Here is a 25170-nt window from a genome sequence, read left to right on the forward strand (position 1 = left end):
ATAATTGACTCCAGCATCTTCCCCACCACTGATGTCAGACTAACTGGTCTATAATTTCCCGTTTTCTCTCTCCCTCCTTTCTTAAAAAGTGGGACAACATTAGTTACCCTCCAATCCACAGGAACTGATCCTGAATCTATAGAACATTGGAAAATGATCACCAATGCGTCCACAATTTCTAGCGCCACCTCCTTAAGTACTCTGGGATGCAGACCATCAGGCCCTGGGGATTTATCAGCCTTCAGTCCCATCAGTCTACCCAACACCATTTCCTGCCTAATGTGGATTTCCTTCAGTTCCTCCGTCACCCTAGGATCTCTGCCCACTAGAACATCTGGGAAATTGCTTGTATCTTCCTTAGTGAAGACAGATCCAAAGTACCGGTTCAACTCGTCTGCCATTTCCTTGTTTCCCATAATAAATTCCCCCGCTTCTGTCTTCAAGGGACCCACATTTGCCTTGACTATTTTTTTCCTCTTTACATACCTAAAAAAGCTTTTACTATCCTCCTTTATATTATTGGCTAGTTTACCCTCACTTGCAGCACAGACTGATTCATGGTGATTGTTCACACTATTACCCATTGAGTATTTTGGAATGGAAGGTGCAATGCATGTGTACAACAAACTTACAACACTTGTATTGTTCTTGCGTTCATCTGAGATGCTCAGCAATGTGAATTGGTTTACCCATCACCAACAGTGGGCACTGTTTTATCGTTCTATATGTTTGAGTGCATTACCTCGCACTTGTCTGGATTAAATAAATATTAATAGGATTTATGCTTCAAACCTGGAACAAAGCATCTGCATGCTTTAGAGTTCTCTCGGCAACAATCACTTGCTGTTTGAATTATGGATGAAAATAGATTTCAGTTTTAATTGGGAGAATGTATACAAATAAAGTATATATAAATAAAATTGGCATTTATCTGGTAACTTCCATGACCTAGGTTCCACTGACATCCCCACCAGCAACAAAAACAAGTTCCCACAAGCCATAAGTGTCAATGGCCAAATAATATTTTTTTTTTTTTAAGTTGCAGAGGGGGTAAATCTTGGCATAGAATACCTAAGATAAGATCTGCTGTCCTTCAAAATGGTGCCAGGGCAACTTCTGCATCCAACTTGAAAAGGCAGGGCAAATTGTTCTCATCCATAGACAGGACCTCTGATGATACGGCACTCCTTTGATGCTGTACTGGTGTCAGCCTGGATTTCGTGTTTAAAGTTCTGGAATGGGCTTGACCTTCAAACCTCCCATCTCAGCAGCAACCCCAACCCAGCGGATAAAAATGCTGAACTCGCCATCAGTTCACTGTTAAGTGAAAGGCTGATGTGCAATGGTTTCCAAAATCCAACATTTGTGCATACAGACGTGTATACGGATCTCCAGAACATTTGTGTTCATTTCCCATGTGTTCACATGAAGGGTGAGGCAAAGTTTCTAGCATGCTGACAAAGTATATACAGAACATTCTTCAGTCGGTTGACTGTCATTAATCAGCTTGCATTCACTGCAGTGTGGTGAGTCGTTAATAAGGTGGTCATTAGCTGAAATCCATTTATAATTATCAACAGTGACACTTTTGTGATGTGACGAGAGAGATTTATGCATAATTAAATTTTTAGTTAGCATATTTCTGCATTGTAAGAAAATACTTAATTGTACAAGAGACTGCCCCCAGTGAGGATTTGCCTTTCTGCTACCTCCAACTGATCTCTGACCTCGTGTAGACGGGGAGGAAAAGGATGTTTCAAAACTCCTCCTGTGGAGAAACCTATTAATCATGAGACAGCAGCCTATAAAAAGCTATTGGAAATTTCAATAAACATTTCAAGTTTTCTTTAAAATGCAGAATGTTTCATTTGTGCTTTGGAACCAGAATAATAGGGTGTTCTTGCCCAATTTTTGTTTTGAAAAAAAAATATGATGAGGTATTTTGTGACGGTACAGAGCACTGCCCGTAAATACCAATGGATAAATTTACAGGGTTGTGGGGTCGATACCCAAAACACCGACTCCGACTCCTTGATTTCTTGTGTATCCGACTCCGACTCCAGCAGCACCAAGATTGCTCCGACTCCACAGCCCTGAGCAGGCAAAGGCCACTCATTCCCTCCAGTCTACACCATTGTTTAATAACACGATGGGTTTAATAGATGATGGTAACCTCGCTCTGCATTTCCATCTGTCCATGGTAACCTCTCACCCCTTGTTTATTAACTGTATCTGTTCATCAATAAAGGCAAGTTGAGATTTCACTGAGATGTGATTTGATAGGAGTGTTCAGGACTGGCCAATTAATGGAGTTGTTTTTAGTCAGAGTTGTGAATCTGTGGAATTCTCTGCCTCAGAGGGCAGTGGAGGCCAATTCTCTGAATACATTCAAGAGAGAGCTAGATAGAGCTCTTAAGGATAGCGGAGTCAGGGGGTATGGGGAGAAGGCAGGAACGGGGTACTGATTGAGAATGATCAGCCATGATCACATTGAATGGCGGTGCTGGCTCGAAGGGCCGAATGGCCTTCTCCTGCACCTATTTTCTATTTTCTATTGTCTATTGGTGTCAGAATGGACACTAAGTAGAGGTTGCAGATGTGAGATGTTAGGCAAGAGAAACCAGAGGGATATGGGGAAAACCCCATTTGCAGAGAGCAGTTCAGAACTGGAATTTGCTCCCCATGGGATTGCTGTAAATAGAATCAATCAGGACTTTCAAAGGAAGTTGAGTAGGCATGGGAGAGAGAATTTTCAAAGTGACAGGAAAGAGCTGGAGAATGGGTCAAGAGGGATTGCTCGATCCTAAGATTTGGCAAAGACTTGAGAGGTTGAAGAGCCTCCTGTCCTGGTTCAATAATTCAATGCTCTGAACATCTTCTGAATCCAATGCATACATTAATCAGTTAGGTAGACACAAAATGTCGAGTAACTCAGCGGTTCATGCAGCATCTCAAATTCTTATCCATTTTTTATTTCTGAGTGTATATTTTGCCTCTGTGGATTTCTTCATGCATGTCAGGAATTTATACTTTTGAGCAAATAAATTTAAATCCACTCAAATATTATTTCTATTATAGTACAATAAATTATAGTTTACGATTTTTGTGTAAAACAGTTCAGCAAATAAGTCCTAACTAAATTTACAAAAGACATAAAGCAAAGGAGTTTGATAATCTATGAGGAGAATACTAATCGGGTGGACCATGATGAACACTGATGCAGAGAAGTGGAAAGTGGCCCCTCTGCCAGAAGGTGCGGGGAGAGCTGCTTGGACAATTAATGCCATTGATGTTTTGTGAACAAATAAATAAAACTCCAGCCGCCATACTTTAGGAAGGATGTGGAAGCACGAGAGGTGATGCAGCAAAGGCCAACGGAAAAGTTCTGAAGATGTTATTCCCCTTTGAGCGTAGACGGTGTAGAAATCTGATAAGAGGTTTCCAAGATCTCATTGAATCATAAGGTTTACAACACGGAAACAGGCCCTCCCGTTTGCCATGCGTGCCGAAAATTCAGGGAACAATATAATTGATGGCCTTTTCTCTATTAGCTGAAGCATAGTCGACAAGAGCAGGAAGGTTACGCTGGAACTGCAGAAAGCAACAGGGAGGCCCCAGCTGGAGGACTGCGTGCAGGTCTGGTCACCACTGTTCAGGAAGGATGTGATAGCGGTAAAGAGGGGATTTGAGGATTTACGAAGAGAATTTCCACTATGAAGGATGATTACCCAAACCGAGTGTTTTTTGGAATGTGAGGGAAATTGAAGAGATATATAACACCAGAAGCCCTAAAGAGAAGGGAAGAAGGCATTTCCCTTCAGGGCAAGTATTTGGATGCATAGATTTAATTCAGATGGTGGAAGGTCTAGAGCATTGAGTGGGGAGGAAGGTGGGGTGATAAGGGTCTGGACCACATTGCTGAAGGGGATAGAAAATGTCATACCATTTTAATGTACTATATATGGCTTTGCCATAACCTGCAAGGCTGTGGAACAGGGGTTGGAAATTGACAATGGCCTCTTACTCTCTACAGCAGCACCAGATCAGATGCCAAGAATCAAACCGAAAATATAGAGTAGTCGCCTATCCTATCCGCTCTCTCCTTCTACATTGCTCCTATCAACATAATCTGACTGGGGGCATTACAGGACTCAATATTATGCCCCTCCTATTGCCAGTATCACCACCTGTCATCTCACTGTTTGCTTGCTTGCTCCATTGCCACCATTTGCCTTGGAATATTAGTGTTCTCATGCAATCCTTCCAAAACCAACCATCCGTTTCATTCATTCTTTCTCCTTTTGTGTTGTGACAAAATATTTCCAGTTTGGTTAAAGGTCATTGACCCAGAACACTTGCATAATATTTTGAGCAATTTGATCCCTAGCGCCATGTTCTTCAACATCTACAATATTTTCCTTCTGCATTTTTTGCTGCTTTTCATCTGATAGTAAATGCTGAGCTACATTTTGGGTTTCTCTGTTTAATCCTGGCAATACAAGCTGCAAAACCATAGCTGCTTAGCAAAGTGCTAGTTTTGTGCAGTCAGTGCCAATCCCAATATAACTTTCCTGGATTCCGTTCAGTGGACGTGGCTGAATGCCAGGCTGTTTTAGTCAGTAGGTCTGCACTGGGATTTCTCTGGAAGTGGCAAGCCAACATCTCACCAGTAGCCAATGTAGAACCAGCTAGAGACAGGAGCTCAATATCGTTGCTAGTCGGAAGAGCTCTGTATTTAACTATTGAACCACAGAGGGAGAGTTGAGAGTAATTTATGGGGAAATTACTCCTGTGTTCTGTCTAGGGCAGTCTGCACTCCTGGTTGATTGCCATTTTAATTCCTCTTCCCGTTCCCACACCGACCTGTCTGCCTCAAGCCTTCTCCACTCCCAAGATAAGGCCAAACATAAACTGGAGGAACAGTGCCTGGGTAGTTGAGCACTGAATTTTGCAATTTCAGGTAACCTGCTCCTCGCGTCTTCCAGTCGCTTTACTTCTGATCTCCCCAGGTCTCCACCCTCTCACACACCCTTCTTTACAACCCCACCCCAGCTCCCCGTCATCAGTTTCCATCCCCACTCGTTCCATCTGTCCACAGCCACACACTCATCCCACTAGGTCCACTATTCCCATCTGCCTACCCCACCTCCCTTAATCGGTTCCAGGCTTCACTTCCTTTCCTATCAGACTCCATCATCTGCAGCCCTTTGTTATCTCCACTTATCACCTCCCAGCCTCCACTTATCACCTCCCAGTCGCTTGTCCCACCCTTTCCCCCTCGCCTTTTCACACTGACCACTTCCCCTCTACTCATTCAGTCCACACAAACGATCCTGACCCAATACGTTGACTGGTCATTTCCTTCCGCAGATACTGCTTGAGCCACTGGATTTTTCCAGTAGATTGTCTTTTTGCACCAGATCTGCATTCTCTTGCACCTCTGTAATTTATGGGATTTGTATGTTTCTAGCAATGCCGCTGCTTATTGTACAGCCCTAAGTGCCCTAACTGAAGAGACAATTAAAAGTTGACCATATTGTTGGGTCAGGGTGACGTACAGGTTGGATTTGGGATGGCCAGCAGAGTTTCTTCCCTCAACGGCATTCGTCGGCCTGATGCAGTTTTGCAGCAATCTGGTGGTTTCATGGTTACTGAGAAGTCTTTACTTTTAAGTTCCAAATTGATTTAATTGCTTAAATTTGTTCCTCGGAATCAATGGTCCATAACTCTGGCTGCTAGTTCAATAACTTAACCACTGGCCTACTCTCCTCTTTCTTGCTACTTGAGGCATATAATGGCAGTCAGGACAATGGGGAATAATAAATTATTTCCAAGCTGATGTAAAATGAGCTCCCATGAAAGTCTTGAATGCTTTACTACTTACGTAGAAATGAGCCTAATGTTTTCAAATACAGTCAAACCAAATAAGAACTTGCACCCATTCTCTTTGGCTGAATGCGGTGGTTTGACTGGAATGTGCGGTTCCATGGAAATCGGCACATTCGATCTCTTTGAAGACAATGACTATTTGGATGGCATTTTGAGCCTGGGGAAATGTCATTAGGCTGAGGTTCTTCTGTTGTGAGTTAGATAGAAATATGCTCCTTCAATGTGATCTGTCATTCAAGATTGTGAATGCTCGCTTCCCCTGTGTTCTTTGTGCTCAGCATTAGAATGTACTTGCTAGTTATGTGTCCAAATAGCTTCAAACATGCTCGTAACATGTAGAGGGTAATGGCTGAAGGCAGGCAAATGTGAATGCAAATTAAATTTTGCATTCCTATTTGTGCCTGTCAAAAAAGAACTCTCTCCCCTAGTTCATCGTCTTGTTAACAAACCTTTGGATAATTGGAAAGAGCCTGGAACCTGAGATATGTTCCCTCCCATCCCCCTTTTTTATAAAATGTGTTTATTTAACAGTTTAAAATGTGGAGGGAAACTTGAAATTCCAACCAGCTGCTAGGCAGCCTTTGTAGAGACTTGTCACTTTCCTTCTGATACCCAAGGCTGCATACAGCAACACAACTCCTACAATTTGTGCATTCTGCATTTAGGAGGGCTTTTCAGTACACTTTCCTCAGACAGTTAACTCTCCTTGACTATATCTTTTCATTGCTTAAAAACCCAATAGGGAAAGAGGTCTAATTGTGACTCACAAAATAAGTTAAAGATAGTTTTGGATGAAAGAAAAGCTCGTATTGCTGCCAAGCAGAACCGCAAGCACAGGAATTGGAACGATTCAGAATTGAGCAAGGGAGGACCAAGGCTTGAATAAGAGAAGGCAAAGAAGGATGCAAGTGTAAGTTAGCAAATAACGTAAAAGCGGGTCTCCACCCGAAACATCACCTATTCCATCTCTCCAGAGATGCTGCCTGACCCGTGGAGTTACTCCAACATTTTGTGTCTATTTCAAGGTAAAAGCCAAACCACAGTAGCTTGTAAAGACAAGTAAAACGTCAACAAATGTTAATATTAATGTCGGTCCCTTGCACACCGTGACCGTGAGAAATTATGTCGATGAAAAACAAAAGATCAGATGCATAAAACAAATAATTTATGATCCTTACCAAAATAAGTTGTTAAAAAATCTTACAGAAAATAGTGCAGGTCCAGAGTGAATTTGGACCCGAAATGTCGCCTGTCCATTCCCTCTGCAGGTGCTGCCTGATTTGTTGAGTTTATCCAGCATTTTGTTTTGTGCTCATGATTCTAGTATCTTGTATCTATGTGAAATAAGTCATTGGTTAGAAAATAGTTGCAGAAATTAAGGGGAGTGAAAGCTCATTAAACTCCAGGATCTGATGACCTCCATCCCAAGGATTTTGCAGGATGGGGATAGTGAATGCACCCCTGGCATATTTTAAGAAGATGCTAAACATTGGTCTCATCTAACAAATTGCTAAATATGTTGCTGCCGAGCCTTCTTACCTGGTTTAAAGAGTCCGTGGTAATGTAAGGAGCTGGACACCCTTTTCCAATTACCTTAATATTTGTATTGGACTTTGCAAGGCCAAAAGTTCATCAACTGCACAACTCTTTTCATAAGAAAAATTCAGGTGGGATGAAATATTCACTGATATGAAAAGATTGTTTCAAGCAATTCCTTATTTTTCTACTTTCAGCTTGGAGAAGTCTTTGCAGGGCGCCTTTGTTAGTCGCCAAGAGATTCAAAGGGATTACTTGGAATTGGAAGCTCATGCTAAAGAAATGGAACTGAAGGCTTTCTTTCGACTGCGGGACCAAGAACGAATTAAAATACTGTGTACTGAACAACAATTGGAACAGGTACGAGTCTTCACTTTAAATTGGCACTGCCTTGTTTGCTGGCAAGGCCTGTCTAGTGGGTGGTTTAAGTTAATAGTTTATGAGGATGCATTTTGTGGGGAGGTAAACATGAAGCCTCATATTCAGAGTTAATCTGAATGGAAAAGATTGAAGGTATTTTTCAAATTCATAGTTTTGTAATGATTAGAGAGTCAAAACTATATAAACCCACTGCCGCTGTGCGATTCCTGACTACAAACCTCTCCCTTGTCATGCTTGTCAATGACATTTGATTGTAATTTCCAAGTACTGTATCTCCCTGTAATGCTAACAAACTCGTTCGTCATGCAGCAGTTGTGTGTCCCTCTCAGCTCTTCAAACTATTGCTGCAGTAAAACCTCACATAACCATCAAAGTTATTGCCTGATTTACTGTTCAAAAACTTAGAATAGTATTAGGCTCTACAGTCCTTCCGCCTTGCTCCACCTTTCAACACGATTATAGCTGCTCATCCACTTTGCTACCCTTTTCCTGCCTTCTCTCTGTAGCCCTAGATTCCTTTAATGTTAAGAATTGCTCCACTTCCTTTTGAGGTCGAACATTCCACAGGTTTGCTACTCTCCGAATGAGTGGCTCTCCAGCCATCGGGAACGTCCTCTCTTAACAATGAAATATGAAGTACCCGCAGATGCTGATTTATATCAAAGATAGACACAAAGAGCTGGAGTAACTCAGCGGGGAGAGGGTCAGGCAGCATCTCTAGAGGAAAAAGGACCGGTCACATTTTGAGTTGGGACCCTTCTTCAGATGTTGTCTGGCCCACTTAGTTACTCTGGCACTTTGTGTCTGTCCTCTCTTATCTAGTCTGTCCTGCTCATGAAAAATTTATTGGGTTCTATGTGACCACCTCTCTTTCTTCTAAACTCCAGTAGATATAGGTCTAACATAGGCCTGACATACCCACCCAATTTCTCCCTACCCAATAAACCTGCCGGCCCCTTGTGCCTGTATTTGACTCGTATTCCTCTAAATCCTTCCTATCCATATCTGTCATACATTGTGGACATGGGCTGTTCAGCCTAACTTCCCCACACCGACCAACATGCCTCATCTACACTAGTCTCACTTGCTTGTGTTTGACCCATATCCCTCTAAACCCATCCTATCCATGTAAACGTCCAAATGTTTCTTAAACATTGTGATAGTACCTGCCATTTCACTTAAATCATTGGACGAGATTAAATCCTGCAGTTTCATCAAAACATGGGCTGCTGCTGTGGTTTTGGAAAGAGGCACTGAAGGGGAAGCAAAACGATGTCTCTGGGGAAAGTGGGGATCATGAGATCAACGCTCTCCTTGCAGGCCAAGCTGATTTGACAATTTATTTAAGAAAATAAAACAAACAAAATATCAAATGATTTTCTTTTAAGATATCTGTGGTAATTGCACTTCAGAGATATAATATACAGTTAATGCAAAAGAGCTCTTGTACTAATAGATAAATTCATCCAACTGTTACAGCTCCAGCTGGTGAACTAGAAACAGCTGCTGGAAATATGTCGGAACTAATAAATAACAAATAAGTAAAAGACAGATGATTAGCCATCAAAAAAGTATTTATCTTTTTCAAATTATGCTGCCAGAGCCCTCTTTGTATCAGGATAAGGGACCTGTGTTTTAGTTGCCTTGCCTGCAGGAACATGACCAAAGGTTGCCAAGAGGGTAAAACAGGCTGCATGCATCTCATGGGCATGGTAAATGCAAAGGTGGGAAGATGCAGGGAAACAAGCAGCAATGACCCTCCCCATTCATCATTTAAAAGAGCAGGAGTTATGGATGCCCACTTTTGCACAGTCATATTAAAAATGTGTGTTTCCCTCCAAAAATCCATGGACTTTTTTTATATGTTTCCACAGACCAGATTAGTACTGAATAAATCCTGCAAGGTCAGCAGTGATACTTTTGAAATTGAGTTGTAATCTGCAGTTCTGCTGACTCGTGTAGATAAAACAAACTTGGCCACTTTTCTCAAAGAATAATACCACAATTCCTTGAAAACTGAGTTACAGGCAGGTAGGGATGAAGAAGGCTTTTGGCATGCTGACCTTCACTAGTCAGGGAATTGAACATAGATGTTGGGACATGATATTTGAGTTGTATAAGATACTGGTGAGAACCTCATTTCGGGTATTATATTCAGTTTTGGTCACCCTGCTATAGGAAATATGCCATTAAGTTGGAAAGGGTATAGAGAAGATTTACAAGGATGTTGTCAGGACGATAGGCCCAGAGCTCTAGCTGGAAGTTGGGCAGGCCTAGGTCTTTATTCCTTGGAGCGCAGTAGGCTATGGGGCAATCTTATTGAGATGTATCAATAAGATAGGGTGATGTAGTCTTTTTTCCAGGATATGGAAATTATGAGCTAGAGGGTATAGGTTTATGGTCAGAGGTGAAAGGTTTTATAGGAATCTGAGGGGCAATTCTTTCACCCAGAGAACAATCCACTTTCACAGTGGGTACATGGAACAAGGTTCAGAGGAAGTAGTTGGGGCAGGTTCAAAACAATATTAAATGACACTTGAACAGATACATGGATTGGAAAAGTTTAGAGGGATATGGGCCAAACTTGGGCCATTGGGACTAGATTAGATTGGGCATCTTGGTAGGCATGGATGAGTTGGGCCAAACCACCTTTTTCATGCTGTATGACTAATTCATAGGTTCTAAGCCAGCAATGGTCCTCCAGCCAGCAACATGAAAAGAGTCAGAATATTTGGTTGTTTGGCATCATGAATTGGCACACAGTTTGCTAGTAATCTTACACTTCTACAGGACTTGATCGGCTGTTATGAGTTAGACAATAGACAATAGACAATAGGTGCAGGAGTAGGCCATTCAGCCCTTCGAGCCAGCACCGCCATTCAATGCGATCATGGCTGATCACTCTCAATCAGTACCCCGTTCCTGCCTTCTCCCCATACCCCCTCACTCCGCTATCCTTAAGAGCTCTATCCAGCTCTCTCTTGAAAGCATCCAACGAACTGGCCTCCACTGCCTTCTGAGGCAGAGAATTCCACACATTCACCACTCTCTGACTGAAAAAGTTCTTCCTCATCTCCGTTCTAAATAGCCTACCCCTTATTCTTAAACTGTGGCCCCTTGTTCTGGACTCCCCCAACATTGGGAACATGTTTCCTGCCTCTAATGTGTCCAATCCCCTAATTATCTTATATGTTTCAATAAGATCCATGAGTTCCATGAGTCCTGAGTATTTGTGCTGTAAAAGAAAAGTTTTAAAGGTTATTGCAGATGTAAAGATTATATCTCAAGCTAGACATTCAAATAAAGGGAAGGTAGACACAAAATGCTGGAGTAACTCAGCGGGACATAGATACATAGACAATAGGTGCAGGAGTAGGCCATTCAGCACTGCCTTCGGGCCAGCACTGCCATTTAATGTGATCATGGCTGATCATCCACAATCAGTACCCCGTTCCTGCTTTCTCCCCATACCCCTTGATTCCACCCTATGAGCTCTATCTAACTCTCTTCTGAATGCATCCAGTGAATCGGCCTCCACTGCCTTCTGAGGCAGAGAATTCCACAAATTCACAACTCTGGAAAAGATTTTCCTCATCTCAGTTCTAAATGGCTCTTATTCTTAAACTGTGACCCCTGGTTCTGGACTCCCCCAACATCGGGAACATGTTTCCTGCATCTAGCGTGTCCAATCCCTTAATAATTTTATATGTTTCTATAAGATCCCCTCTCATCCTTCTAAATTCCAATGTATACAAGCCCAGTCACTCCATTCTATCATCATATGACAGTCCTGCCAATCCGTGAATTAATCTCGTGAACCTATGCTGCACTCCCTCAATAGCGAGAATGTCCTTCCACAAATTGGGAGACCAAAACGACACACAATACTCACCAGTTGCACAGGGCCCTGTACAACTGTATCATATCATATATATACAGCCGGAAACAGGCCTTTTCGGCCCTCCAAGTCCGTGCCGCCCAGCGATCCCCGTACATTAACACTATCCTACACCCACTAGGGACAATTTTTACATTTACCCAGCCAATTAACCTACATACCTACATGTAGAAGGACCTCTTTGCTCCTCTACTCAACTCCTCTCGTTATGAGGGCAAACATGCCATTAGCTTTCTTCACTGCCTCCTGTACCTGCATACTTGCTTTCAGTGACTGATGTACAAGGACACCCAGGTCTCGTTGTGCTTCCCCTTTTCCTCACCTGACACCATTCAGATAATAATCTGCCTTCCTGTTCTTGCCATAAAAATGGATAACCTCACATTTATCCACATTATACTGCATCTGCCATGCATCTGCCCACTATCCCAACCTGTCCAAGTCACCCTGCATCCTCATAGCATCCTCTTCACATTTCATACTGCCACCTAGCTTTGTGTCATCTGCAAATTTGCTAAAGTTACTTTTACTTACTTCATCTAAATCATGAATGTATTTTGTGAATAGCTGGGTGGGTGACGTTTTGGGTCGAGACCCTTCTTCAGACAATAAAGGGTCTGCTTTCATAGTTCCAGAAAATGCAGTGCCTTTGGTTTGTCTCAATATTCTGGTGATGGGATAAAGAATGCGATGTAACCATGTGGTGCGTGAATGAATTTAATGTCACTAACTATATGCCTAATCGACCAGGCTTCCTGTAAGTTTGAGCGCAGCCAGGCATCGTCCAGTCGGCGCCATGACCATCTCCTGGAGAAAATGCAGCAAGATGGAGAGAGGCTGAAGGAGAATGGCAATCTCATCTCCCAGCTGGGAACGAAAGTTGGTTCTGATGGTAAAACCACATCATTCCCTCAGGTAAGAGAGGGATTAACTTCTGGAATGTATATCATCCCTCTTCCTTCTGGGCATGATGTCTGAGTGCAACAAGTTTTAGTAACTCTTTCCTGCTCTTATGAAACAGGATCGCTTTACCTTAAAATAGTTCAAAGTAACATTGGTACCATATTTACTGGAAAATGTACTCTTTAAAAATTGACCAAACCTCTGCAAGCTGTGGGGCCCATTAAATCAGTAGACCATGTATACAACTCCTGTAGGTGAAGACATTTAGACCTTCCTGCCTGCTGTTTAATGAGTTCAGATTTAATCAGTGCGCGTGAAACAAGACCTCATCCAAACACATCGAGGTTCGTAACCTCTGCAGTTTCACCTGCCGGCTAATTACAAGCATTAACAGCAGCAACTTCTGGAGAGGATCTTGATCCAAATTCCAGGCGATCCTGTGTCCTGAGGGAATGTGGAGAACACACGCGGGGATGCAACCGGTGGGAAGACAGCTCAATGCTCAGTGCTGGGGTGAAATGATACCAACACTATTGTATTCGTTTGTAAATTCTCCCCTTTTCTCCAAAGTTATTTATTGCTGACCAGATCCTGAAACTGAGTATGCAGAACCTTCTATTAGAGGCTGAATTGAGCAATTACAAGCAACGCAGCAATTCAATGACCCGCCTGCTGATACTGCAAGACCGAGATGGTCGACAGACAGAAAAGTAAGAAGCCGATGTGTTCTGTTAACCCACATATACACAGCTTACGGTTTTGGTCACTGGCTGAATCAGCATTTGTCCATGAAGACTATAATGCACAAAGTCACACTGTGAATGCACTAGGTGCTATCTCTGTCCTGTGCAGAGGCAGTTAACCTTGAAACATAATGGGAAGTTAAGCCAGCGAATCTGTCCCAAGTCAAAAAAAGCGACAGGGAAGGAAAGCAGTCTGTCTTTCTGCTTTTATCTGCCATTATATGCTTCTGGTTAGGAGCAGGGGACAAGACAGAGCATGCATGTGGTTGCTTCCAAGTCCGATTAAGGTGCCAAACTCTCACTCTCTGCCAATTATTTCAGAGCCATAATTCACACAGGGAAAGGTGATGAAGTGAATGGTGTGGAACAGTCAAACATATAATTCAGAACCAGATTCACCCACCCTATGATTGTGAAGGACTCTGTACTGTGCTGGGTGTGAACAGGGTGCTTTCACCTCACGCAGGGACCAGTACGGAGTTTAATTTAGAGATACAGTGCAGAAACAGGCCCTTCAGGCTACTGAGTCCACACCGACCAGCTATCCTACACACATTAGGGACAATTTTACATTTATACCAAGCCAATTAACCTACAAAGCTGTACGTCTTTGGAGTCTGGGAGGAAACCGAAGATCTCGGGGGTCACAGGGAGAACGTACAAACTCCGTACAGACAGCAATAGACAATAGGTGCAGGAGGGGGCCATTCGGCCCTTCGAGCCAGCACCGCCGTTCAATGTGATCATAGCTGATCATTCTCAATCAGTACCCCGTTCATGCCTTCTCCCCATACCCCCTGACTCCGCTATCCTTAAGAGCTCTATCTAGCTCTCTCTTGAGAGATGGTTGGGATCGAACCCAGGTCTCCGGCGCTGTAAGGCAGTGACTCTGCTGCTGTGCCACCATGCTGCCCAGTTATTTGCCTCACTGGCCCCACATCCTGCCTTTTGCACCAAGGTGACTTCCAAAACCGCAATCAGATGTCAACTTTCACCAAGTTGGCAAAAGTCAGAATTGCTGCCTGTTTAGTGGCACATAGATGGATTATGAGCTGATTGTTTTTTAAGTACTCTTAGGTAGGTGCATCTCTTTCTGCCAGTGTTAGATAAAGGAAGACATAAGTGGCCATATACATGTACCAGGGCATTGCTAATTATTGGATCACCACTCCAAGGCATGACAGAGTATCGTTTCCTCAATACTGGGGCTGCCCTGGTTCTCATAAATGTTATTGGGTTTGAGGGATTAGTGGTGCAATGTTTACAAAAAACTGGTAATAGCTTGGAAAGGGAACCTTCTGTGCATGTCCTCGATTAGTTGACCCATTAGGTTTGATACTCAATCTAATAAATGCTAACAACATCCATGGATTTGGGGCCAGACGCCAACTACTTACTATCATATCATATCATATCATATATATATAGAGGTGTTTCACTTTTACTCAAAACCAAAATATTGGCAACAGTTGAGAAATTACTAGCAAAAAAATGAATCTGTGTTAAGCAGTTCCCAGGAAAAAGTCCTCTGGTCTTGAGACGGACTTGTTACAGTGCTGAAGAACTTTGCTTTGTTTTGCATTTCCAGATTAGTGACGAGCCTGCTTCAGATTGCACAGAAGCAGTTTAACACCCTGAAAGAAGCAAACCTTGCAACTGCAGACATGGCCTCGCAGTTCAATGATTTGGAGCGTCTTGTGCGAGGAGAGAAAGTTGTCCTGTGGGCAGATCAAATAAGCGCAGAAGAATCTAAAGAGAATCAGCATTCAGAAGTGACAGCTCTTGCTACATTCTCTGAGCTACACCAGCTACCTGAGAACCTATTTAAAGTTACCGGTAAGCCTGTTTCCTCCTTGCTTTTTGTCCTGTTATCATATAAGTTTATATTCCGAGACAATCACTTGTTTATATAGATGCAGAATCTGTTTCCTCAAAACCTGCCAACATGGTTAAAATGTAGTCTCTTTGCTCATTTGTGGTTTTTGTCACCATTTGACTTGAACTACATTTGACTTGTAATTCAATTCCTATAAATTTGTTCAATACATTTAAATGAGCATTTACTTCTGTGTTTATCAATTTTATCACAAACAGTCAGCTCAAATGTCAGAAGTACTGTTTTTTGAGAGGGTGCATCACCCTTTAGGCCATGTATTCACTCATGCTCACCTCCACCCCACTGATCATGAATTCACAAGACTTGCCAGGGGATTATACACTTCTCGTACTAAACTGGACAGATTATGCTTCAATTCATGGCCTATGCTATTTCTTAGAGTTTGGATAGCGCTAGAAGCCAAAGTTCATATTTCTAATTGCCTAAAATTTAAAGTTTGTTTATTGGATTTGAGATCCCTTGAGAATGGGGCGGCGTAGTGACGCAGCGGTAAAGTTGCTGCCTTGCATTGTCAAAGACCCGGGTTTGATCCTGACTATGGGTGCTGTCTGTTCGGAATTTGTACGTTCGCCCCGTGACCTGAGTGGGTTTTCGCCGAGATCTTCGGTTTCCTCCCACACTCCAAAGACGTACAGGTTTGTGGGCTAATTGGCTTGGTATAAAATGTAAATTGTTCCAAGTGTGTGTGGAGTTGTGTTAGTGTGCGGGGATCGTTGGTCGGTGCCGGCTCGGTGGGCCGAAGGGCCTGTTTCTGAGCTGTATCTCTAAACTGACCTAAACTAAAACTCAATAACTGTGTTTTGATAAATACATTCCTGCCCTATTAATCATAGTGAGTTTGGAGGTGTGTGCATCAGTGCACGGCAGGTCTCGTGCTGTGACAGCTTACTGTCATCACAGGCGAGGCTTTCTTTTCAAGTTGTTCACTTTTGTTGGTTCTGTGTTTGCATAACAAACCTGTGAGGGCCAACATTACCCTGAAAAGCAAATTGGATCTCATTTAGAAGTGGGAAATCTGTTTTCTGTTAAGCAGGAATACCTTGTCCAGAGTAGGCTCATAATATTTTAAAGGATTAACAACGTTGAGGTAATTATTTAGCTAAGAATCTAGATCCATCAAATCCATAACCTGACAGCAGGAGAGTTTTTAACCATAACAATTTAAGCTGGTGCTAGGTCTGGGCATGCAATACAATAACACATAATAATTGCATAATCTTTATAACGCACCTTTAATTTTCAATCACAGCTCTGTACAAAGTGTACTAGCAACGTCAAAAAAACGGCCTGATTTATTGCAAGCTATAACAATATTGACTTTAAATTTATTAATACTGAAAGGTTTTTTGATAATGATTTAATACTGGAAAGAGACATGTGAGTACATCGCTCCAGATTTTACTTACTCCAATTTGCTATTAAGTAGTGAAATTTTCTCCCGATGATTTGGAGACTGGTGCCATTTAATGTCAAAAAAGTGGAACACTTTTATATTGTTGGTGTAGTGAATGTTTTGTATGATCTGGCTTGGCATTTCACAACAGCACAACACTTCAAACCATGCTCAACATGATCTCTTCATTTCTACGGTAGGTGTGGCACTGAAATTACTTAATGTTTAACAAAATAATCGTCATAATCATACTTTATTAGCCAAGCATGTTTTGCAACATTTTTTTGATTTGCATTTGTCATACAGTCATACCAATAAAAAGCAACAGAACACAAAATACATTTTACATGAAAATATGTCCAATGCTTCCATTGGTACATGAATAAAATACAGATGCTCCTCGACTAATGATGCGTTGACTTACGATATTTCGACTTTATGATGGTGCAAACGCAATGCACACTCAGTGGAAATCGTACTTCGAATTTTGATCTTTTCCCCGGCTCCCGATATGCATTTTCGACTTATGACATTTTCGATTTATGATGGGTTCATCGGAACATAACCCCATTGTAAGTTGAGCAGCACCTGTACTTTTGTTGAAATTGTTTAAGTTATGTTAATTATTCAAATGCAAGCAGAGCACAGCGGGCCGGTACGTGCTCGGTCTGGCTCGCCACTTGCATCCATCCCACGTGTTCTTCCCATGACTAAAAATACATTGATGCCAGTCCTTGATCAGTTGGCACGATGCCTCTGCCAGCCTGCCTGGCTAAGCAGATTGCAAAGGTGACTGATCCTCATGTTGCGTGTTCTGTGCCCCCTCCCCATGACTTTTTATAGCTGGGATGGGAAATCAATGATATGTTGATCTTCGAGGAGGACGTTGCTTGTGTATTGCTATTGTACATTGGCTACAGGTAGAAACATTTCAGGCCAATCTAAATTTGAGTTATGCTTTAATCTTATCTAATATTTCTGGAAATGAACATGTATGGTGAATAATCCCGACAATGACACTTTATAATTACAGCATGGAAACAGTCCCTTTGGCCCAACTCATCCAAGTTGCCCCATCTAAGCTAGTTTTGTTGCCTGCATTTGGCCCTTGTCTCTAAACTGTTCCTGTCCAAATATCTTTTAAATATTGTTATTATACCTTTCTCAAATATTTATTTTGACACCTTCCTTTCCTATCAGATTGAATAATCTTAACTCTCAGTCCCTCCCAGCCTCCAGTGCTTTCTCCACCCTTTCCTCCCACACCTGACTCCATCTGCTAATCAGCTACTCCTCACCTGTAACCTGTATCCAGCTATTACTTGCCAGCCATCACGTTTTATACCGGCTCTCTCCCACCATTCTTTCAGTCCAGAGAGAGGATCACAACCTAAAACCTTGACAGCCTATTTCCCTCCGCAGATGCTGCCTCGTCTGATGAGTTTTTTGATACCAGCAATGTTTTTTTTGTAGATTGATCATCTTTGCTGATCATTGAAAGATTTTTGAACAAACTCCCCTGGGGAATTGAACACTGAAATAATAAAATTATTTACAACCAGCAATTGCAGAAGATACTAAAAAGCGTGAAATGACTTTTAACTGAGCACTGCTTCATGATTTTCTACTCCTTAGTTTGTTGGGGATCAGAGGCAGCAGTGCAGGAGCCCATGGATGTTCCTGTAATTGAATTGCAACAATATACTGTGTACAATTTTGATTAGATCTTATGAACATACCACAACCTTCAACCAATAATCAGTCCAAAGGCTTTCCTAGTTCATTATGAAACACTTACCAAAACTATACATCACAATCGGTTATCATTGTTGCTATAATTTTCTGAAGATTTGGGAGATCTTCAACACACAAGAATGGGTATGTAGATGATCTTTCTCTGTAAATAGACAAGCGTATCTACCACCAATCCAATATTGTATGATCCGAGGCTAGGCTTTCTTTTATGAACCATGTACGGGGATAACTGCTTTAGAAACATAGAAAATAGGTGCAGCAGGAGGCCATTTGGCCCTTCAAGCTAGCACTGTCATTCATTGTGATCATGGCTGATCATCTACAGTCAGTAACCGGTGCCTGCCTTCTCCCCATATCCCTTGATTTCACTAGCCCCTAGAGCTATATCTAACTCTCTTTTAAATTCATCCAGTGAATTGGCCTCCACTACTTTCTGTGGCAGTGAATTCCACAAATTCACAACTCTCAAGGTGAAAAAGTTTCTTCTCACCTCTGTTTTAAATGGTCTCCCCTTTATTGTTAGACTGTGTCCCCTGGTTCTGGGCTCCCCCAACATTGGGAACATTTTTCCTGCATCTAGCTTGTCTAGTCCTTTTATAATTTTATACGTCTCTATAAGATCTCCTCTCGTCCTTCTAAACTCCAGTGAATACAAGACTCGTCTTTCCAATCTTTCCTCATATGACAATCCCTCCATCCCAGGGATTAACCTTGTGAGCCTATGCTGCACTGCCTCAATATCAAGGACGTTCTTCCTCAAATTAGGAGACCAAAACTGTACACAGTACTCCAGATGTGGTCTCACCAGAGCCCTATACAACTGCAGAAGGACTTCTTTGTTCCTGTACTCAAATCCTCTCGTTATGAAGGCCAACATGCCATTATCTTTCTTCACTACAGGCTTACTTTCTACTGCTCCCGCTAGTGGGCGAGCCTAGGATCAGAGGACATAGCCTCAAAATAAAAGGACTTTTAGAAAGGAGATAAGAAATAATTTCTTTAGTCAGAATGGAGAATCTGTGGAATTCATTGCCACAGATGGCTGTGGAAGCCATGTCAATGGATATTTTTAAGATAGAGATTAACAGAATCTTGATTAGTAAGGGTGTCGGGGGTTATGGGGCGAAGGCAGGAGAAGGAAAGATAGATCAGGCATGATTGAATGGCGGAGTTAAATTGATGGGCTGAATGGCCTAATTCTGCTCCTAGGACTTATGAACTTGCAGATGCTGTCTGACCTGTTTGGTTATTTGCAGTATTTCCCATGTTTATTCTGCTAACTTCAGTCTCTATTGCAAATGAAGGCGGGGGCCCCCCTGCATAAATCTGTCTGTACCTGAGCATCTATTAAATAGTTGGCGATCAGCACAGTAACCACACCAGCATTACAATCTGGCACTTGGGAGAGATGGCATGATACTAGAACAAATTGATTTAAAAGAGATTATATATACAGCTCCATAGATCTATAACATAACAACACTTTATTGTCACTCGGCACAACACCGAGCGAAATTTCAGCAGTCACACAAAATACAGCAAAAAAGAAAAGAACACAGGACACCCGACCCCAACACAAACATCCATCACAGTGACTCCAAACACCCCCTCACTGTGATGGAGGCAACAAAACTTCCCCTCTCTTCCCCCCGCACCCACGGACAGGCAGCTCGACCCCTACCGAGGCAATTGTATTAACAAAGGTAATGAGTATTGTTAGTTAAGTTTTAAAACTAACATTGGCAAACGATTGGAAATGCAATACCTGAGTGGATCTTCTGACAATTTTAGTCAAAAGATTTGCTTTTTTTTTTTTGTCCCCTTCCAAATGCTTAGTCCTCTTGTTCATAAATTTGTCATGAATGCGCTGTACCCAGTGGTTAGTGTTTGTAGTGACACAAACATTTCTGCCTCTGACACCCAAACAAGATTAAGTTATAATCTTTGTACTAAATGTACATAGTATATTTTTAACAGACTCTTGTGCTAACTGATCTATTTGTATGTGATTTTTAAATACTAATTCCAGGTAGTGGTGGAAATATTTTTCAAATAGAAACATTTAAAATATATAGTTGTTGCCAGTATGTTATAATAGTTCAGTTCAGTGAGTCCTCGGTGATGGTATGTGTACTTGGATCCAACAGATACTTTTTAAAGCAAATTCCTGCCTCCTTGCTATAAATGTAAACCACCTAGGGCATTATTAGCCCAGCTCCAAATATGTGCAGATTCAGATTAGAGACTGCAACTAATCAGGGGATTAGTCAATGGGAAATGTACCTTTTCAATGCACTTTGAGTAGTTAACATTGTTTCAGGTCAGGTATGACATTATCAGTGTAAAGAGTCAAATTCCTCATTCACTCTTCATCTGTTGCTTCACCCACTGCCTTAGACTCCAACTTGAAGCACTGCGGTGGGACTGACCAACCTGAGTAAATGGTGTCTTCAGGAGATGGTTAATGGTGCTGTTGGGGATCTTTTGCTTCTGACTTCTCGAGTGGAAGTAAAAGATCTCACAGGACACTATCTCGTTGCTGTTTAGGGGAGGCTTTGTACAAATCAGACACTGTTCCCTGAGAGAGAGAAAACGGGGAATTACAGACCAATTAGTCTAACATCGGTAGTGGGGAAAATGCTAGAGTCAGTTATTAAAGATGGGATAGCAGCACAATTGGAAAGTGGTGAAATCATTGGACAAAGTCAGCATGGATTTATGAAAGGTAAATCATGTCTGACGAATCTTATAGAATTTTTCGAGGATGTAACTAGTAGAGTGGATAAGGGAGAACCAGTGGATGTGTTATATCTGGACTTCCAGAAGGCTTTCGACAAAGTCCCACATAAGAGATTAGTATGCAAACTTAAAGCACATGGTATTGTGGGTTCAGTATTGATGTGGATAGAGAACTGGCTGACAGACAGGAAGCAAAGAGTAGGAATAAACGAGTCCTTTTCAGAATGGCAGGCAGTGACTAGTGGGGTACCGCAAGGCTCAGTGCTGGGACCCCAGCTATTTACAATATATATTAATGATTTGGACGAGGGAATTGAATGCAACATCTCCAAATTTGCGGATGACACGAAGCTGGGGGGCAGTGTTAGCTGTGAGGAGGATGCTAGGAGGCTGCAACGTGACTTGGATAGGTTAGGTGAGTGGGCAAATGCATGGCAGATGCAGTATAATGTGGATAAATGTGAGGTTATCCACTTTGGTGGCAAGAACAGGAAAGCAGACTATTACCTGAATGGTGGCCGAAAAGGAGAAGGGGAGATGCAACGAGACCTGGGTGTCGTGGTACACCAGTCATTGAAAGTAGGCATGCAGGTGCAGCAGGCAGTGAAGAAAGCGAATGGTATGTTGGCATTCATAGCGAGGGGATTTGAGTATAGGAGCAGGGAGGTTCTGCTGCAGTTGTACAGGCATTGGTGAGACCACACCTGGAATATTGCGTACAGTTTTGGTCTCCTAATCTGAGGAAAGACATTCTTGCCATAGAGGGAGTACAGAGAAGGTTCACCAGATTGATTCCTGGGATGGCAGGACTTTCATATGAAGAAAGACTGGATAGACTCGCCTTGTACTCGCTGGAATTTAGAAGATTGAGGGGGGATCTTATAGAAACTTACAAAATTCTTAAGGGGTTGGACAGGCTAGATGCAGGAAGATTGTTCCCGATGTAGGGGAAGTCTAGAACAAGGGGGTCACAGTTTAAGGATAAGGGGGAAGTCTTTTAGGACCGAGATGAGAACTTTTTTTTCACACACAGTGGTGAATCTGTGGAATTCTCTGCCACAAAAGGTAGTTGAGGCCAGTTCATTGGCTATATTTAAGAGGGATTTAGATGTGGCCCTTGTGGCTAAAGGGATCAGGGGGTATGGAGAGAAGGCAGGTACGGGATACTGAGTTGGATGATCAGCCATGATCATATTGAATGGTGGTGCAGGCTCGAAGAGCCGAATGGCCTACTCCTGCACCTATTTTCTATGTTTCTAATTAATCAGTCCACAGAACTTCTAAAATTACTTACGGGTGCACAATGTTTAGTGATGTTTACTGGTTATGCAAGATGCCACGTAGTTTGAACGTCCAAATTCCGTTGATTTTTACTGATTTGTTTGAAGAGTAAAAGCCCTTGATGCAAATCTCTGCATCATTGATTCAGAGGAAAGGCTGTGCTTGTTTTTCATGTGGGTAAACTCTTAATAAAGTAAAATAAGGAAATTGCAATTCAATTTCAAGGAAACAAAGAGCCAAAACGATACACGATAGTGCGACAATTTTAGGCCCACCTTACTCACCATTGTCACTTTAGTGATAATCCAAGTAGTTTTATTGAAATCGGTGTTATATTTTTTAAGTTATTCACATTTTAAAGTTTAAAAGGAGGGAGGGGGGAGGACAGGGTGCTGCACCAATGCAGGAGAGGTTTGGGCCCAACGGGTCCACTTTGTCTAGTTAAATAATACATTTACAAGACCTGGTGCATGGGTGTAATTGGCATTTTAGGCTGCTCTCATGTATCAATGAAATGTAATGTAACAGCATGTTTTCGGTGGGGGTTTTGGCCAAAGAAGTGGTAAAATGGTTCTGTGTTCGGATCTGGTGAAGCACACCTTTATGAAACATGTTGATGTGTGTAATCATGAATGGCTTTTTTGGTAAGGTTGTCATTGTAGACTAACGGGAAAATGTTTGTTTATAAAGTACCTTTGGTGACTGATCATGAGTTGTATGGTACATCATTATTGGAGTACAGCAAATGTGGTAACCCCTTTAAGCACAGCAAGCTCCCACAGACTCCATAATGCCCCTGTCATCTGTTGAGGTGACATTGATTGAGAAATTGGCATTATCCAGGACCTGGGAGGAAATGCCCTGGCCTCCCAAACACTGTCCCTATGTTTTACATTCTCATGGGCAGATTCTCTTTGACATCAAGACTGACGAACAGTGGATTTCTCCATAACGAGTAGACACTGATCTTCCTCGGGTCTCATTGTCTCTCCTGTGCCAGTTCCCCATATTCTCCATAATCCCAAAAATCCATCCACTTCCTCTTTAAATACTTCCAATGATCTTGCCTCCACAACCTTCTGAGTAGAGAATACCTGAGATTCACTGCTCTCTGTAAGTTTGCATCCTCTGTATCTCAGTGCTAAAGGATTGGTCCTTTATCTTGTAACTATGTCTGAAATTTGTGGAAACATCTCCCATATCGTGCTCATTCAGGAGCTGGTATGTTTCAATGAGAAACGGTGGCGCAGCGGGTAGAGCTGCTGCCTGACAGCACCAGCGACCAGGCTTCAATCCTGACTATGGATGCTGTCTGCATGGAGTTTATACATTCTTCCTGTGACTGTGTGGGGATTCTCCGGGTGCTCCAGTTTCCTCCCACACTCCAAAGATGTACCAGTTTATAGGTTAATTGGCTTTGGTAAAATTGTAAATTGTCCCTAGTGTGTAGGATGGTGTTAGTGTACAGGTGGTCACAGCTCGGCAAGGACTCGGTGGGCCGAAGGGCCTGATTCTGCACTGTATCTCTAAAGTCTAAATAATATATCCTTCCAAAATCTAGAGAATACAGACCTGTTTAGCTGTTCATGACAGGACGGTCCACTTATCCCAGGGATGAGTCGGGCATATACCATTGGGACTGCGTCAAGACCAAACCTCTGCACATTGGTCCAGGTGTGGCCTCACCAATACCTTGTACCATTGTAACAGCACTTCCATATTTCTCAACTCCAATACTGTTGCAATAAAGACCAACGTGTCATTTGCTTTCTACTTACTTGCTACATCTGCCTGTTAACTTTTTGTGATTTCTGTACAAAAACATCCAAATCTCTCTACACCGCCCATCTGCAATATTTCTCCATTTAGACAATAGTCTGCTTTCAGTTTTCACTTCTTAACTTCACACTTTCCCATGTTGAGCTCCATTAGCCAAGCTTTCGCCCACTCACTCAACCTATATGTAGCCTGTAGCAGAGTCCAAATATCCTCACCACAACATGCCGTCCCACCTGTTTCCGTCAGACTTGGATATTTCACCCTCTGCCTCCTCCTTCACATCACTGGCATATATTGTGGACAAGTGAGAGCCAAGAGCTGATCCTGAGGATGTCCCATGAATTGTACCTCCTTGCCTGGAAAAAGTCCATTGATTTTGGCTGTGTCTTCTGCATGATAAACAATCTTCATTCCATGCTGATGCCCTTCACTAATGCCAGGAGCTCTTGCCTCCTGCACCAGCCTCGTTTGTGGCACCTCGTCAAAAGCTGGATATGTGACCTGCTACATTTCTTCATGGTTTTGTATCTGTTTAAATTGTAAAGATTGTGCTACCTTAACAGTTAAGCAGAGAGTTGAATGTTTGCACTGTATGTTCAATATGCTTGGACAACAGAGAAATGCTTTGAACTGTCTCATTTACATTAAATTAAATATTGTAAAATGAAACAGTTCTCAAACCATTTCTCTGTAGTCCAAGCATGTTGAACGTACAGAGCAAACTATCAACCTTTTGCTTTCAACAATACCTTTGCTAAGATCTACCTCTTCCTGACCCTAATATGTTTATCCTGTTAGCTATGACACATTTAGTGACACTAATGAGTTTAGTGATCTTGATTGAAGGTTTCGAAGTAACAGGCAAGCTCCACGTAATTTGGCAGATCAGAGTAGGAGGGTTGGAATGAACTAGTTGTACAACATTTGTAGACTTGCAAAGTAAAAAGCCGGAGGGGTGGGAAGCAAGTAACGGCCT

General features: G+C 42.2%; 1 protein-coding gene across 1 annotated transcript in view; it reads left to right on the forward strand.

The window, feature by feature from the left end:
• Positions 1–25170, forward strand: part of LOC144611338 (kinesin-like protein KIF18B) — a 59580-nt gene that overhangs the window by 21138 nt on the left and 13272 nt on the right. The window contains exons 9-12 of the mRNA XM_078430397.1: positions 7623–7785; positions 12455–12619; positions 13196–13317; positions 14939–15186. Coding sequence (XP_078286523.1) covers positions 7623–7785; positions 12455–12619; positions 13196–13317; positions 14939–15186 — 698 coding nt within the window. The remainder of the gene's footprint in view (positions 1–7622; positions 7786–12454; positions 12620–13195; positions 13318–14938; positions 15187–25170) is intronic.

The sequence above is a fragment of the Rhinoraja longicauda genome, chromosome 40, assembly GCF_053455715.1.
Source record: "Rhinoraja longicauda isolate Sanriku21f chromosome 40, sRhiLon1.1, whole genome shotgun sequence".
Classification (NCBI taxonomy): Eukaryota; Metazoa; Chordata; class Chondrichthyes; order Rajiformes; family Arhynchobatidae; genus Rhinoraja; species Rhinoraja longicauda.